The sequence below is a fragment of the Haematobia irritans genome, chromosome 4 (genome assembly GCF_050003625.1).
Source record: "Haematobia irritans isolate KBUSLIRL chromosome 4, ASM5000362v1, whole genome shotgun sequence".
Classification (NCBI taxonomy): Eukaryota; Metazoa; Arthropoda; class Insecta; order Diptera; family Muscidae; genus Haematobia; species Haematobia irritans.
In genome coordinates, this window is record NC_134400.1 from 202,170,469 (window position 1) to 202,188,137 (window position 17,669).

General features: G+C 31.3%; 2 protein-coding genes across 2 annotated transcripts in view; both read left to right on the top strand.

Annotated features, from left to right (window-relative positions):
• The window catches only part of LOC142233404 (uncharacterized), a 29,378-nt gene extending 28,947 nt beyond the window's left edge, over positions 1–431 (top strand). The window contains exon 5 of the mRNA XM_075304302.1: positions 353–431. Coding sequence (XP_075160417.1) covers positions 353–431 — 79 coding nt within the window. The remainder of the gene's footprint in view (positions 1–352) is intronic.
• trio (trio Rho guanine nucleotide exchange factor) overlaps positions 1–17,669 on the top strand; it is a 217,648-nt gene that overhangs the window by 140,470 nt on the left and 59,509 nt on the right. The gene's annotated exons all lie outside the window — the stretch shown is intronic.

Here is a 17,669-nt window from a genome sequence, read left to right on the forward strand (position 1 = left end):
TGAATTTGTTTATCACTACCCCCACACTCACATTTGTATTTGGTCTTGGGGGTACTCTCTTTGTATTTCTATTGTGGTAATTTTTCCTTATTGTGAATTTTGAAAATTAACGAATTGAACTTATTGTGAATTGTTAATAAATCCAAACTTAGCAACGTAGGTTTTAATGGATATGACTTTACATTTAATATTTCTTTCATTCTTTCTCTACATTCATTACGGTGAGCATTAACGATTTTGTTCTCTTCTTAATAAAAATGAAATTTTATATCACTACGCACACATCCGCATTGGTATTTGTCTTTTTCTTTGGGCTACTCTCTGAATTAATTCTGTCCACTAATACTAAAAGAAAGATTCAAGACTTGGCGTCTATCAAACTATGCTCTTCTTCATCAAGATCTCATCGTCCCTTGCTAACGCCCATTTAGAAGAAGCCACCCTGTTCAATTACACCCAGAGAAGGAATATGATCACCTCCAACATGTTTCAAGAGCAAAATGTTATTTTTGGATGGTGACCATGTAACATGTTCTCTGCAACCATGTTATTTTCTCGGAAATTATGTATCTGTTTTCGGAAAGCATGTTATGTTTGCCGAGAAAACAACATTTTTGCGACAAACATGTTACATGGTCACCATCCAAAAATAACATTTTGCTCTTGAAATATGTTGGAGGGATCATATTCCTTCTCTGTGTGTACTAATTAGAATATTTCGAAAAATTCCCTATTTTTTATTGCATAACATATTTTATTACAAATAATTATAAATAGTTTATTTTTAGTATTTTATACAAAATAAAATTAATTATAGTGTATTAGTGTTTCACAATTGAAATAATTTATAAAAAAAAATATTATGTGTATCAGGGTTTATCCAACAAAAATTTAAAGCTCGATCGAAGAATCGGATTCGGCATTCAGCCAAAAATCGATAATCGGCCTTCGGAGTCAAGAAGCCGATTAACCGAAACCGAAGCCTTTTCAATAATTTATTTCATATCGAATTGTCCCTGAATTTGTCTCAGTCAAAAAACCCAGTGCAAATAAAACGTAAAAAAAAATATAAAATAAAAATTAAATTAAAAATTATAAAACTCTTTGTTACAAACAAAATATATGTAAAAAATTTTGTTAATAAAGAAAATAAAAAATATAATCCTTGTTTGTCATTATAATATTAAACTACTTAATTTTGAATACTAAACGGTCTGTTAGTGTTTAAAGAATATTATAAGACATGGACTGAATTACCTTTTATTGGTGTTTTTTTATGCCTCTGTTGAATAAAATATGCCAATATTGAACTAAAACATAGCAAATTTCTTTAACCCTTATATTACGTTACGGTCATTTGATGACCCACATCGTATTTTTCATCAGCGCATTTCATACTGTTGGAATATAATTAAAAGTTCTTACTACTCAGCAAGAATTCAGTATATGTCAACAATTCATGCACTTACTAGTAAGAACTTTTATTTATATTCCAAAAGTAAGAAATGAGCTGATGAAAAATACGATGCGGGTCATCAAATGACCCTAACACAATTTTAAGGAGTAATTACAATTTTCAAGGAAATAATCGGCTTCGGCTGGTCATTGTTTTTTGGTCGAACATCGGCTTCTGCCAAAAAAACCGATTCGTTTGAACTCTACAAAAATTAATTATTTGATATTTTCTCGTTTTAAAAAGTTTAGTAGCCCAATTCTAAATATTCGCTGGGCAATGCATTCCTTGGGAATTCATTTTCCCTGGGAATAAAATCCTCCTATTCTAAAACGTAGGGAAAGAACAAGGAAGAATAGGAAAAAAATGCTCAGGGAATTGTAATTCAGAATTGAGCGCTATATGATAAAATTCAAATATTTTGGCCAATTCTCAATTTTTTTAATTTTATTTATAATTATTTGTACTGTAGAAATGTTGCCATTGTGTCCTTTGCACGCTCTCTTTCTCTCGTTTTCAATGCAAAACCGTAAACCATAATAATGAACGATATTTATATGACAGTATCTCCATATACATGTATGGTGTAGTAAACATATGAATTCCTAAAAAATGTATAAACAAAAAAAAATCTAGAAGTTATTGGTAATTTGTAATTTTGTTTTTTCTTTCGCTTTGTTTATTTTCCTTTGATTCGTTATCATTTTATAGTGGATTTTTCATATATTTCGAGTTCGTTATTAAATGCTTCTTCTGTGACTACGACAGCAAAACGATATTACTCAAAAGTCTGATAAGTTTTTTTTTCTCTCTCTCTCGCTATTTTAAATTTATGATTAGTCATAATGGACTGTGGCTGTAAGTTGATGTGACTTACTGACCAATAAACAAAACAAAAACAAGAAAAGAAAAACCAAACAAAATGATCATAGAATATTAGCAAATAAATCAAGGAAAAAAACTCATTTCCATATGCATATGGTTATATTCATGCCATGCGGAAAATCGAAGCTGTAATTTTTAATACAAAACTACTGTTTTTAGGAGGGGTAAAGGGTGTATTTACTTGTATTCTCTATTTGCATAAACAAACAAACCAAACTTTACAATTCTGATAAACTTTTCTCTATTTCCATATGGTTTTGCGGTTTAATAAAGAAATCTTTTTTTTGTTACTAGCTCAAGTAAACAAGAAGTGAAATAGAGAGAGAGAGAGAGAGAGAGTAACAGAGAGGCAGAGAAAGTAAAAGAGTATGTAGAACATAGATGAGGGAAATGCGGTTTGAATATGCTGTTTGTTTACAATGGCGATTTCTGGTGTGTGTGTGTGTGTGCGTGTAGCACACAATTGACTTTGATTCAAAACGATTGGCATCGTTTAAAAATTTTGGTTTACGTTTGACCATGTGGCTAAGGGTAAGTGTTGTGGGTCAAGTGAGCTATCTAACTCGTAAAACGTTTGTACTTATTGTTGTTCCCTCGGTAGTATTTAACACGCAATTTACTTCAATCACCAAAAGGTAATGCTTGTACTATGCTGGTTTTTTTTTTGTTACAAAATAAGTAGAAAAGCATTTTGTGAAGATTGATGGGATAAAACATTTGATTTTTTTTTCGAGTTGGGTTTACTTGCAATGGATCATTTTGTTAATTTTAGGAAATATGAAATAAACGATATCCGATTGGGATAAAATTTGTACTATACACATACAGGCTTACATACAGGATACCCAGCAAAAAATGGAGCACTATTTCAGCAGGATTGTAAGGGAGAGAGGCAGTACCAACTGCTTACAAAACAACCGAATCAGCGCTGATTTTTGTGGGCGATGTCCCGATTTAGAGCAGCTTCTACATAGCGCTGATATAATTGCTCATTTTAATAGAAACGTTGCTCAGAAGTGATATATAATCTTGAGTATATCATTGTTGGCGTGAAGGAAAACATCACTACCTTTCATGCATCTATACTGCATGAATTGATTGCAATAACATAAACGAATGATCATAAACTAGTTTCATTACTCGTTTACGTTATTGCCATCGATTCATGCAGTCTGGATGCACTGCCTACTTTATTGTATACCAAAAAGCGCAACTAAACTCTTACTGCTGAAGTATTTTTGCTGGGTAGAGGTTTACACACACACAATTTGAGCGAGATTGATCATGGACTCTATCCCCCATATTTTGATATTCGGAATGGCAAATCGGAACAATGTATTTGGCAACACTGGTTCAAAAACAGCTGGCGCATGAATCATCTTACAAACGAACGACGCTTGCAATTTATTGAATTTTATTATTAAAATGTGTGTTCTCTTAAGAAAGTTCATCGCACGCGAACTGTGTTCAGCGACGAATTTCATTTTTGGCTTAAGGGGTACGTAAATAAGCAGAACTTGCGATTATGGAGTGAAGATCAGCCAGATGCATTACAAAAGCTACCAATGCACCTAGAAAATGTCACAGTATGGTGCGGTTAATGGACTGATTGCATCATTGGGCCGTAACTGTGAATGAGCTCTACAGTGAGATGATATCCCACTTTTTTTTTTTTGCTCCCAAAATGCAAAAGCTTGACTTGTTCGTTCGGCGACTATTTTATTTCACTTAGATAATTTGATTTGAATATTTGATTTTTTTCTATTTCATTTTATTCCACACTCGGACAATTGGTCAATTGGCCGCCTAGATCGTGCTATATAACGTCTTTTGGGGGCTTAAAATGCTCATGTTAAAGCTCATATCTATACAGAAAAGCCCGCTTCAATTGAAGGTATCGGTTAAACATTTATTCGTGAGATATAGAGCTCGACCGAAGCGGATTTTTTTGTGGTTGAAGTCAATGTTCGGCAAAAATGTAATAATCGGCCAAATCTGTTTATTTTACTGAAATTTTTACTTAAAGTAATTTGGCGTCTTTTAGTTCAATATTAGCATAATTTATTAAACAAAGGCATAAAAAACTACAATAAAAGGTAATTCAGATCATATCTTATAATCTTCTTTTAGAACTTGATATTATGACGAACAAGTTTTTTTTATAAATTTTTTGTTTTAGGATTTATTTGTACTAGGTGTTTTGACTGAGACAAATACAACACTGTGATAATTCGAAATAAAATAAATTATTCAAAAACTTCGTCTTCAGTTAATCGGCCTCTTGACGCCGAAGGCCAATTCTTGGCCGAATGCCGAAGCCGATTCTTTGGTCGAGCTCTAGTGAGATGCCGCACATCTCACAACGATATGGCTGAGCAGTACAAAATTCGCCTAATATGGGTGACTGGCCATAGGAACATACCGGAGAACTGCGAATCGTATGAGTTAGCATGAAAACGTTTCCTTAAGACTTTTTGAAAAAAAATATTTTTTTTTTAATTTCGAATCATTTTTGATTTTTATACCCTTCACCACAACTACTGTGGTACAGGGTATAATAAGTTTGTGCATTTGTATGTAACGCCAAGAAGGAAAAGTCTGAGACCCATCGTTTAGTATACCGATCGTCTTAGAATTAAATTCTGAGTCGATTTAGCGATGTCCGTCTGTCTGTCTGTTGATGTATTTTTGTGTGCAAAGTACAGCTCGCAGTTTTAGTCCGATTGTCCTAAAATTTGGTATAGGGTCCTGTTTCGGCTCAAAGACAATCCCTATTGATTTTGGAAAAAATCGGTTCAGATTTAGATATAGCTGCCATATATATTTTTCACCGATCTGGTCATAATTGGCGTGTATATCAACCGATCTTCCTCAAATTCCGTACATCCGAATATTTTATGAGTCTCGATAAACTTGCAAAATATCATCCAAATCGGTTCAGATTTAAATATAGCTCCCATATATAGCTTTCGCCCGATTTACACTCATATGACCACAGTGTCCAATCTTTTACTCCGATTTAATTGAAATTTTGCACAGGGAGTAGAATTAGCATTGTAGCTATGCGTGCCAAATTTGGTTGAAATCGGTTCAGATTTAGAGATATCTCCCATATATAGCTTTCGCCTGATTTACACTCATATGACCACAGAGGCCAATTTTTTGCTCCGATTTAGTTGAAATTTTGCACAGGGAGTAGAATTAGCATTGTTGCTATGCGTGCCAATTAGGTTGAAATTGGTTCAGATTTAGATATAGCTCCCATATATATGTTTTTCTGATTTGGACAAAAATTGTCAAACTACCAACATTTTCCTTGTAAAATCGCCACTGCTTAGTCGAAAAGTTGTAAAAATGACTCTAATTTTCCTAAACTTCTAATACATATATATCGAGCAATAAATCATAAATAAACTTTTGCGAAGTTTCCTTAAAATTGCTTCAGATTTAAATGTTTCCCATTTTTATACCCTTCACCACTACTGTGGTACAGGGTATAATAAGTTTGTGCATTTGTATGTAACGCTAAGAAGGAAAAGTCTGAGACCCATCGTTTAGTATACCGATCGTCTTAGAATTAAATTCTGAGTCGATTTAGCGATGTCCGTATGTCTGTCTGTCTGTCTGTCTGTCTGTCTGTCTGTCTGTCTGTCTGTCCGTCTGTCTGTTGATGTATTTTTGTGTGCAAAGTACAGCTCGCAGTTTTAGTCCGATTGTCCTAAACTTTGGTATAGGGTCCTGTTTCGGCTCAAAGACGATCCCTATTGATTTTGGAAAAAATCGGTTCAGATTTAGATATAGCTGCCATATATATTTTTCACCGATCTGGTCATAATTGGCGTGTATATCAACCGATCTTCCTCAAATTCCGTACATCCGAATATTTTATGAGTCTCGAAAAACTTGCAAAATATCAGCCAAATCGGTTCAGATTTAGATATAGCTCCCGTATATAGCTTTCGCCCGATTTACACTCATTTGCCCACAGAGGCCAATTTTTTGCTCCGATTTAGTTGAAATTTTGCACAGGGAGTAGAATTAGCATTGTTGCTATGCGTGTCAAATTTGGTTGAAATCGGTTCAGATTTAGATATAGCTCCCATATATATGTTTTTCTGATTTCGGCAAAAATGGTCAAAATACCAACATTTTCCTTGTAAAATCGCCACTGCTTAGTCGAATAGTTGAAAAAATGACCCTAATTTTCTTAAACTTCTAATACATATATATTGAGCGATAAATCATAAATAAACTTTTGCGAAATTTCCTTAAAATTGCTTCAGATTTATATGTTTCCCATATTTTTTTACTAACATTGTGTTCCACCCTAGTGCATTAGCCGACTTAAATTTTAAGTCTATACATTTTGTAGAGTCTATCAAATTCTGTCCAGATCGAGTGATATTTAAATGTATGTATTTGGGACAAACCTTTATATATAGCCCTCAACACATTTGACAGATGTGATATGGTATCGAAAATTTAGATCTACAAAGTGGTGCAGGGTATAATATAGTCGGCCCCGCCCGACTTTAGACTTTCCTTACTTGTTTTTTACTAAAATTGTGTTCTACCCTAGTGCATTAGCCAACTTAAATTTTGAGTCTATAGATTTTGTAAAAGTCTATCAAATTCTGTCCAAATCGAGTGATATTTAAATGTATGTATTTGGGACAAACCTTTATATATGGCCCCCAACACATTTGACGGATGTGATATCGTATCGAAAATTTAGATCTACAAAGTGGTGCAGGGTATAATATAGTCGGCCCCGCCCGAGTTTAGACTTTCCTTACTTGTTTTTTTCAAAAAGGCCCTCTTTTGCTTTTAACAATGTTTTTTTTTTCGAAAAAAGATATAGCGTATTTTCTCTATGCTAGTACCTACATTTTACGCACTATAACAAAACCGAATCTAATTGAACCCGATCGAATTTATACAACACGAAACGTTATAATCTTTTTTTGGCTACACATGATAGATGTTTAATTTTATATTGATCAAAAAAAGTTTTTGTTTTCAGTGTACATCCATAAATCGTATAGATTTACAATTGTTATTAACAATAGTCTCCTTTGTAAACTAAAATATTACTTCATGTCCACTATTTATTGAATGGTTGGCAACAAAAATTTATTGGTTTCTCTCTCTCCCTCTCTCGTTAAATTTTCATTTATAATGATAACAAATGATATGATCAATGACATGTGATTTGTTTGCTATTCTCTATTTTTTGAAGATAATATCAATTTTTCTAAATAGACCATTAACTCTCTATAACCATTAACTCTCGCACATTTGAACACTTGTTTTTTTGTTTTTCTTTCTCTCCGTATCCCATAATAGCTGTTCTCTCATTCTCTCTCACAAAAATCAAGCCTTAAATATTTTGACACATTTTCATTGTATATGGAGGATTACGTCTAATAATATGGCAAATGTTGAAGAAGTAATTGAAATTGTATTTGATTTCCGTTGCTTCTCGTTAATTTAATTGCATTTCATTTGCAACATGCAATGACAATATTTTCAATTGAATTCCTACAACAATGATTTTATTTTATATCTAACATTCTCTATAGCAGCCGAACGGAACAGTGGTTAATGCGTACACAGAAAAAAATATCACCAGAATATTTCCAATTAAAAAGTTAATTGAAGTTGAATGTTTTTTCAATTAAAAAATTAATTGATACAATTAACTTTTTAATCAAGGTAGAAACATTAGGTTAATTAAGTCAATGATTGAACATTTTAAAATTTTTAATTAAAAAATTAATTGATAGAATTAACTTTTTAATCAAATTCAGAAGACTAAGTCAGTTAAAAAAAGTGATGAACATTTCTTGATCAAAATAAAAACTCTAAGCCAATTCAGAAAATAGTTAAAAATAGTTACCTTTTTAAATAAAAAATTAATTGGGGTTTGCATTCAAAATCAATTAAATTTTTAATTGAATCAATTAAAAAATTAATTGAAAATTGCTAATGACATCAATTATTTTTTTAATCAAGGATTTTTTCTATGCCCTATTAAAACTGTGATTGATACTATCATTTTCGTGATTGAAGACATTTCAATTAAAAAATTAATTGGATCAATTAATTTCGTGATTGAATCAGAAAAATATTTTTTTGTGTGTAATAAAACAAGGGATGGTATTTTCTCCATAAAATGAAATCTTTGACAAAAACGGATGTCATTTCAGAGAAATTCCTTTAAGGTAAATTAAGCGAATAAACAACGTAGGTGTGGATGCCATGACATCTTATAATACAGGTCTTTGACTATTTACTCTGTTGGCATAAAAAATTAGTAATTCCTGGATTAATGATACAAATACGTCACCTTTACCGTCAAATTTAAGAATAGTCTAAGAACGATTTATTATGGTGTAGTATATTTTCGTAAAAGGAAATTATTCAAATTTCAGTCACCTGCAACCTGCAACCTGCAACCTGCAACGTCTATAGAAGACTCTCTCTCATCTCTCAAGCTTCTTTGCAAAAGATTATTTCCTTAAGCGTTGGTTCGTTCCAGAATGTTATTGCAGTATTTATCATAACAAATTTCAAAAAAATTATAATATAAATAAAGTTGCCTATCCATCCCACTGTGTTGTAATGATCTATTCTTCTGCTATATATCAATATTAGATTTCAGTTTTTTTTTTTGCTTTATTTCTCTACAAATGACATATTCTCTTTTTAGCTGTCATTGTAATGTTGTCATCATTTCTTCCTTTCATAACGGTCAAGAAAGAAAAAAAAATGGCACTGATGTTTGCATGAGTCGCTAAGAGTTATATGATTGGGGTTCTATATGACCGAGTGTGTGTGTGTGTGCGTACAGAGAGTATATAGGATTTTCTTGAACATGAGGCTATTCACTTGCTTACTCACTTTTTAATCAGTTAGTTGTGTTTTTAACGTGACGAAAAAAACGTTCTACACGGAACTGGAGCAATCGGAGCCGGTGTGATAAACTCAAAGTAAAGTGAAAAAAAACAAACAAAATAGCCATTAAAGCTCTAGCATTGTTGTCGTTGTTCTTATTGGCAAATAAAATTCGAAATGTTTAAATTGTTGTTAACACTTGTGCTATTTAATTGTCAATTGTCATTGTTATGTGTTAACGCATAGCTAGAGAGAGAGATAGCCAAGCCTAGTAACTAACAACCCAGCAGTCTGCCAATCAACCCACTGTGAAATAAACAAATAAAGGCAAATAAAGTGTGATTGTGATACGGTTATTATTATCACCTATTAGTCCATAGGCCGATTGTCTTGGAAATACAAGTTTTTACAAAAAAAAAAAAAGACAAAGAGTGCTACCTGTCTATAGTTCAGTTACAACCTCTCTCTCTCTCTCAAGTTTTTATCTACCACGGTGGTGTAAAAAAGTAGTTTCATTGAATTTGTGCGAATGTGCATGTGTGTGTGTACAGGTGTAGGTGTTTAACTAAAACCACATAATGTACGATAATTCCGGTATAATCAAAAGGCATAACGCAACAATGCAACACAAATCATTGTCAATGCCCTGTGGCGGCTGTAAAACGGATAATTTTTCCTGTTTTTGTTGTTCCGATGATAATCAGACGAATGGCCATCTAGAGGAGCATCGTAAATCATGGTATCAAATGTATGTGAAATTTATTATTCTAATTAGCATAAAACTTTGTTAATGAGATATTAATATCGAAAATAGCCTAAATCAAAATGGGTGAAATTTGTTTACCCAATTTCTAAATAAAAGATGTGTACGAAAAACAGCAATTATTTCATAAACCAGGTAAACAGAAATCCTACAAAAATTTATTTAGATTCCAAAATTCTCTTTTTCATCACCAGCAACGATGCAATGCAAAATTTGTGTTTTGTGGACACAAAATAAAAACTCATTCAGCCTCTTTCGAAATAGACAGTACAGAAAAATTTAAGGCTTAATTGAGCATTGCGGCTATATTCGGTAGTAGTTAGACCTATAATGGAATTATTGGCAATTGACTATTTAGATGGACGATTTAAGAAACGTTTAGCAAGGCAGAAACAGATTTCCTTAATTCCATGTTGCATCTATTGTCCTTAGATAAACTGGCTTCAATTTCTATACAGATAGTAGGGAGTGAGGGGAAGTAGGTATTGGTATCATATACCCCCCCCTGCGGAATCACAATTCATAAGAATATATTTTTATTATAACGAAAAAAACCGAGTTTCCTCCCAATTTCAATTTCAAATTATCCCCTCTCAGTAATGCTGGTGATATTTCCTAGTACTTCAAAGCTTCTCTAAATGATTTCACCGCAATGTGGAACGCCGTTCGGACTAGGCTATAAAAAGGAGGTCCCATGTCATTGAGCTAAACATGGAATCAGTCACCAGTTCACCACTGTGGTATCACAATGGACTGAATAGTCTAATAAGTGAGAAATATCGGGCTGCACTATACCTAACCTATACTAACCTAATCTACAAAACAACCATACTCCGTCCACTCAACCCTCCATAAATTTCTTTGACAGTGTAATCCTCAACTTGAAAACAATAGTTTTCGTTTCGTTTATTAATACAATAATTACATTACATAATTATGTTGTCCACAATAATCATCTTATATGAATCATTCTTTGGATTTTTTTTTGTTATTTATTTTTTGCTCCATATAATCCAAGGGAATTCCGGGAGTAGAGACGATTAAAATGTGAGAACATTAATATCAATATCAATAAAATTTAATTGTAATATTACATTAATGAGAAAAAATTAACTATAAATCTTATTGAAATATTGAATTGGGAATTTGTTTATTCTCCGAATTAATGTAAACTCGATATCTCTAGTATTGTACACTAAAGGCCTACACAAGTCGTCTCAAAACATATATATGTATCAAAATATTTGTCCTTATTGAGAATAATTACTGAAAAGTATTTTCTCCCAAAGACTCATTCCAAACATCTCCTAAAAACTTCAGCATTTGTTCGCTTACTCTACTCTAACCAACCACCACCATTTCATATTTTAAGTTAGTGATGTAAGTAGGTGAGAGATGGAGAATTTAAGAAGCAGAATAGAGTGATCGCATAGCCAAGCCAAGCAAAGAGAATATCAAACAACTTTTCTATGTATGTTTCGTGTCCCGAGTAGAGGTGTGCATGTGAGTAATAGTTTACTCACGCACACTCACGCACGATATTTTTTGGTAGGACTCACGCTCACGCACACTCACGAAAAGAAAAATTGTACTCACACACACTCACGCACGAAAACGTCGTGACTCATGAAAAATACCGTGACTCACGAAAAATATCGTGACTCACGAATAATTTTATGATTAATTTACCTTACCGAAGTGTCTGAAAATATGAGCATTATTAAAATCGAGAGTGTTATTAAACTCTTAACATCCCAGGTGTCACTATAATTGTAATAGAATTTAACTCTTAAGCGTTTTATGTTGGTGTGTAGGAATATTTTCGTGAGTGTAATTCGTTACTCACTCACACTCACGAGGATATTATTTTCGTGACTCACGCTCACGAACGACATTTTGGTTTGTTAATCACGCTCACGCACACTCACGCTGTTGTCATGAGCGTGACTCACGCACGAATCACGAAAATTTTCGTGAGTCACGACAATTTCGTGTCACGTGCACACCTCTAGTCCCGAGTTTTTGTTGTTTGTAATATTTAGAAGAGACGTTTGCCTTTTAGGATGTTGTATTTATTCTAGCGACACGTGTATCAATGAAAGTATTTAGATTGTTTTGGATATGCAAAGAGCAAAGCTTAGGAGTAGTTAGTGCATTTGTGATATTAAAATACACACTCTCTTTGATCATGGTGAATTCCGACTACAGTTACTATTTGTCCTCTCATTTATACTCGCATGTCTTGATCACGGTTGCCACTCGAGCCACAACTAATATACCAAAATTTAAAGAAAATTTTACCAAAGTACTACAAAAAAATATTTTGGTCAAAATTTTATTTATATAGAAAAATTTGTCAATTTTTTTTTTTTTTACTTTGTCAAAATTTTATTTCTATAGAAATTTTTTTAATTTTTTTCTATTTATGTTCCTCTTACTTGGAGAGGAATATTTTACAAAATCTACCAAAACATCAAGTATTCTACCAATCTACCATTTTTGGTAGGATTCTACTAACTGTCGAATAGAAAATTTTTTCCACATTTTAATCTATAGAAAATTTTATCCACATTTTACTTCTATAGAAAATTTGGTCAAAATGTTATTATCATAAAAAAATTTCTAAATTTTCCCATATGATTAAGCTATCAGACCTAAGGTTGATTTCCGCAAATAAAAAGACTTTGCATTGCATTGTTCCCAACGTTTCGACAATTTTTGTTTTCTTCATCAGGGGAATTCGTCTATTAAATAAAAACACACATAATTTTGTACTCTTTACAACACCATAAACATTTCCACTTCTAATATTATTTTAATTTAAATTACAATGAATAATAGTATACACGAAACATATAAAATATAAATTAAAACTAATATCACAGCCGGGGTGGGGTATTGCAACACTGTAAGCAGCACTTATGTTGTCCATATCTTCTTTTAAGTTCATTGTTCGTCTTATATTTTGTTGTATTCTTAAGCTTTCAATTGTCAATCGTCAACCTCAAAATTTTATTATCATAGAAAATTTTTATTTTTATAGAAAATTTTGTCAATATTTTATTACTATGAGAAGTTTGTCAAAATTTTATTTCTACAGAAATTTTTGTCAGAATTTTATTTCTATAAAATTATTATCAAACTTTTATTTCTATAAAACATTTTGTTTGTTTGTTAAAGATGTCATAGAAAATTTTATTTCTGTAGAAATTTTTGTGTAAATTTTATTTCTGTATACAAAAAAAATTATTTCTATAGAAAATTTTGCCAAAATGTTATTTCTATAGAAAATTTTCTCGAAATTTTATTATCATAGAAAATTGTGTCAATTTTTTATTTTTATAGAAAATCATGTCAACATTTTATTTCTAAAGAAAATTTTGTCAAAATGTTATTTCTATAGAAATTTTTTTCAGAATTTTATTTCTATAAAATTTTTATCAAAATTTTATGCCTATAGAAAATTTTGTTCAAATTTTATTTCTATAGAAAATTTTATTCAAATTTTATTTCTATAGAACATTTTGTCAAAATTTTATTTCTATAGAAAATTTTGTCAAAATTTTATTTCTATAGGAAATTTTGTCAAAATTTAGTTGTATAGAAAATTTTAATGCGATAGAAAATTTTGTGAAAATTTTATTGTGATGGAAAATTTTGTCAAAATTTTATTTCCATAGAAAATTTTGTCACAATTTTATTTCTATAGAAAATTTTGTCTAAATTTTATTTCTTTAGAAAAATTTGTCTAAATTTTATTTCTATAGAAAATTTTATCAAAATTTTATTTCTATGGAAAATTTTGTCAATATTTTATTTCTATATAAAATTTTCTCAAAATCTGATTTCTATAGAAAATGATGTCAAAATTTTATTTCTATAGAAAATTTTGTCAAAATTTTACTTCTATAGAAAATTTTGTCAAAATTTTACTTCTATAGAAAATTTTGTCAAAATATTATTTCTATAGAAAATTTTGCCAAAATGTTATTTCTATAGAAAATTTTCTCGAAATTTTATTATCATAGAAAATTGCGTCAATTTTTTATTTTTATAGAAAATTATGTCAACATTTTATTTCTAAAGAAAATTTTGTCAAAATGTTATTTCTATAGAAATTTTTTTCAGAATTTTATTTCTATAAATTTTTTATCAAAATTTTATGTCTATAGAAAATTTTGTTCAAATTTTATTTCTATCGAACATTTTGTCAACATTTTATTTCTATAGGAAATTTTGTGAAAATTTAGTTGTATAGAAAATTTTATTGCGATAGAAAATTTTGTGAAAATTTTATTGTGATGGAAAATTTTGTCAAAATTTTATTTCCATAGAAAATTTTGACAAAATGTTATTTCCATAGAAAATTTTGTCAAAATTTTATTTCTATAGAAAATTTTGTCTAAATTTTATTTCTTTAGAAAAATTTGTCAAAATTTTATTTCTATAGAAAATTTTGTCAAAATTTTATTTCTATGGAAAATTTTGTCAATATTTTATTTCTATATAAAATTTTCTCAAAATCTGATTTCTATAGAAAAAGTTGTCAAAATTTTATTTCTATAGAAAATTTCGTCAAAATTTTACTTCTATAGAAAATTTTGTCAAAATTTTACTTCTATAGAAAATTGTCTCAAAATATTATTTCTATAGAAAATTTTATCAAAATATTATTTCTATGGAAAATTTTGTCGAAATTTTATTTCTAAATTTCATTTCTTTACAAAAATTTGTCAAAATTTTATTTCTATAGAAAATTTTGTCAAAATTTTACTTCTATAGAAAATTTTCTCAAAATATTATTTCTATAGAAAATTTTCTCAAAATATTATTTCTATGGAAAATTTTGTCAAAATTTTATATCTATAGAAATTTTTTTCAAAATATATTATTTTATTGTGATGGAAAATTTTGTCAAAATTTTATATCCATAGAAAATTTTGTCCAAATTTTATTTCTATAGAAAATTTTGTCTGAACTATAGAAAGTAGATGATAATTGATAGCTACTGTGATCTGTGTGAACTTATATCAAATGTAATTTTAACAGGTTGGCTGATAAGTCCCCGGTCTAACAAAGAAAAACACATTTTTTTGTCAAAATTCGTTTTTATTATTCAACATAGTTCCCTTCAAGAGCGATGCAACGATTATAACGACCTTCCAATTTTTTGATACCATTTTGGTAGTACTCCTTCGGTTTTGCCTCAAAATAGGCCTCAGTTTCGGCGGTCACCTCTTCATTGCAGCCAAATTGTTTCCCTGCGAGCATCCTTTTGAGGCCTGAGAAGAAGAAAAAGTCGCTGGGGGCCAGCTCTGGAGAATACGGTGGGTGGGGAAGCAATTCGAAGCCCAATTCATGAATTTTTGCCATCGTTCTCAATGACTTGTGGCACGATGCGTTGTCTTGGTGGAACAACACTTTTTTCTTCTTCATATGGGGCCGTTTTGCCGCGATTTCGACCTTCAAACGCTCCAATAACGCCATATAATAGTCACTGTTGATGGTTTTTCCCTTCTCAAGATAATCGATAAAAATTATTCCATGCGCATCCCAAAAAAACAGAGGCCATTACTTTGCCAGCGGACTTTTGAGTCTTTCCACGCTTCGGAGACGGTTCACCGGTCGCTGTCCACTCAGCCGACTGTCGATTGGACTCAGGAGTGTAGTGATGGAGCCATGTTTCATCCATTGTCACATATCGACGGAAAAACTCGGGTGTATTACGAGTTAACAGCTGCAAACACCGCTCAGAATCATGAACACGTTGTTGTTTTTGGTCAAATGTGAGCTCGCGCGGCACCCATTTTGCACAGAGCTTCCGCATATCCAAATATTGATGAATGATATGACCAACACGTTCCTTTGATATCTTTAAGGCCTCTGCTATCTCGATCAACTTCATTTTACGGTCATTCAAAATCATTTTGTGGATTTTTTTGATGTTTTCGTCAGTAACCACATCTTTCGGGCGTCCACTGCGTTCACCGTCATCCGTGCTCTTTTCACCACGCTTGAATTTTGCATACCAATCAATTATTGTTGATTTCCCTGGGACAGAGTCCGGAAACTTATTATTAACAAGCCAAGTTTTTGCTTCCACCGTATTTTTTTCCCTTCAGAAAACATTATTTTATCAAAACACGAAATTCCTTTTTTCCATTTTTTTCACAATAACAAAAGTTGCTTCACAAAAGACGCTCTATCTCACAAACTAATTAACTTACAGACGTCAAATTTTGACCCGAATCATTTGAAGGTTGGTACTATATAAAAATAATATGCATTTAATACTAGCGACGCCATCTATGTGTCAGACCGGAAACTTATCAGTCAGTTATCCATGCCATTCTCTATTCTTTCCTGTTCTCCCATAAATTTCATTTTATATTTGACCAAGTTGACGTATAAGTAATATTATTAGAATATATATTCATGTAACGTATACGTACTATATACGATTTTGTATTATTATAATGTATACGCAGATTTGTACCCATAGATGGAATATCAACAAAACCCCGTTTTTTACGAAGCAATCCCAATTATAAATTAAAATTGAATAGTTATTACCATGATCGGATTAAAGAAACCTCCTAGAGCCGAAACTATATTTCTCTTTTGAATTTATCTTTATAAAAATACAAATATTATACTTGACACTCTTTGCCGTGTCTTCTTTCTATGAATTTTATGTCTTTTTATATTCCATATATCCGGTTATTGTGTATGTCAGGAAATCGCTTATTTTCCTATTACCCCCTATAGATAACCTTAGTATAGCCTTAGGGTTATACATATTGTGTCATTTCTTAAACGCCTACCATTCATCTATTCTAGTTAATGTTGACAGTTTGTTTTTTTTTTTTTTTACTTTCCTAATTTTCTATGAATCTAGGAAAAAATATGTGTTTGGTATTATGGTTAGAAAAATAAAATATGAGTTTTTCTATTTGTTTGTACAGGGCTTGAGGCAATATTGTCTTGAAATAATGAACCAAAAAAAATATGTAGGTTATATACTGCCAGGCTTTTGTGGATAACCAACTAACTAGCAATGGTGTCAAACGCAGGCAGGCATGCTATGCGAAAATACAAAGAGATATGATGATGGCCATCATGACAACTAGAACCTGGAACTACTATTAAACCATAAATTAGAGCAGTCCGTCAGAGTAAACTAATTCCGTTACCAGAATAATACTCCAAAAAAAGGAAATTAAATATTTTTCATGAATTTCATAATATTCTTTCGGTTCTATTCGTATACACATACATGTACACAGAAAGAAATTGGAATTCAAGCAATATTTCTCTTATTCACTTCGTTTTTAAAAATTATTATAACCCTGCAAAATATCATCGGGCACACAGAAAGAATTTCAAAAATATCTAGCAATCTTACAGAAAATCTCTGTAGAAACACCTACATTAATTGGATTAATTATTTTTTTTTTAACCAACTGCTATGGTGTTAATGTCATTTCCATGATTGAAAAAAAAAAACAAGTAAGGAAAGTGTAAATTCGGGCGGGGCCGACTATTTTAAACCCTGCGCCACTTTGTAGATCCTCATTTTCGATACCATATGAAATCCGTCCAATGTGTTGGGTGCTATATATAAAGGTTTTTGTCCCAAATACATACATATAAATCTGACCCCATCTGAAC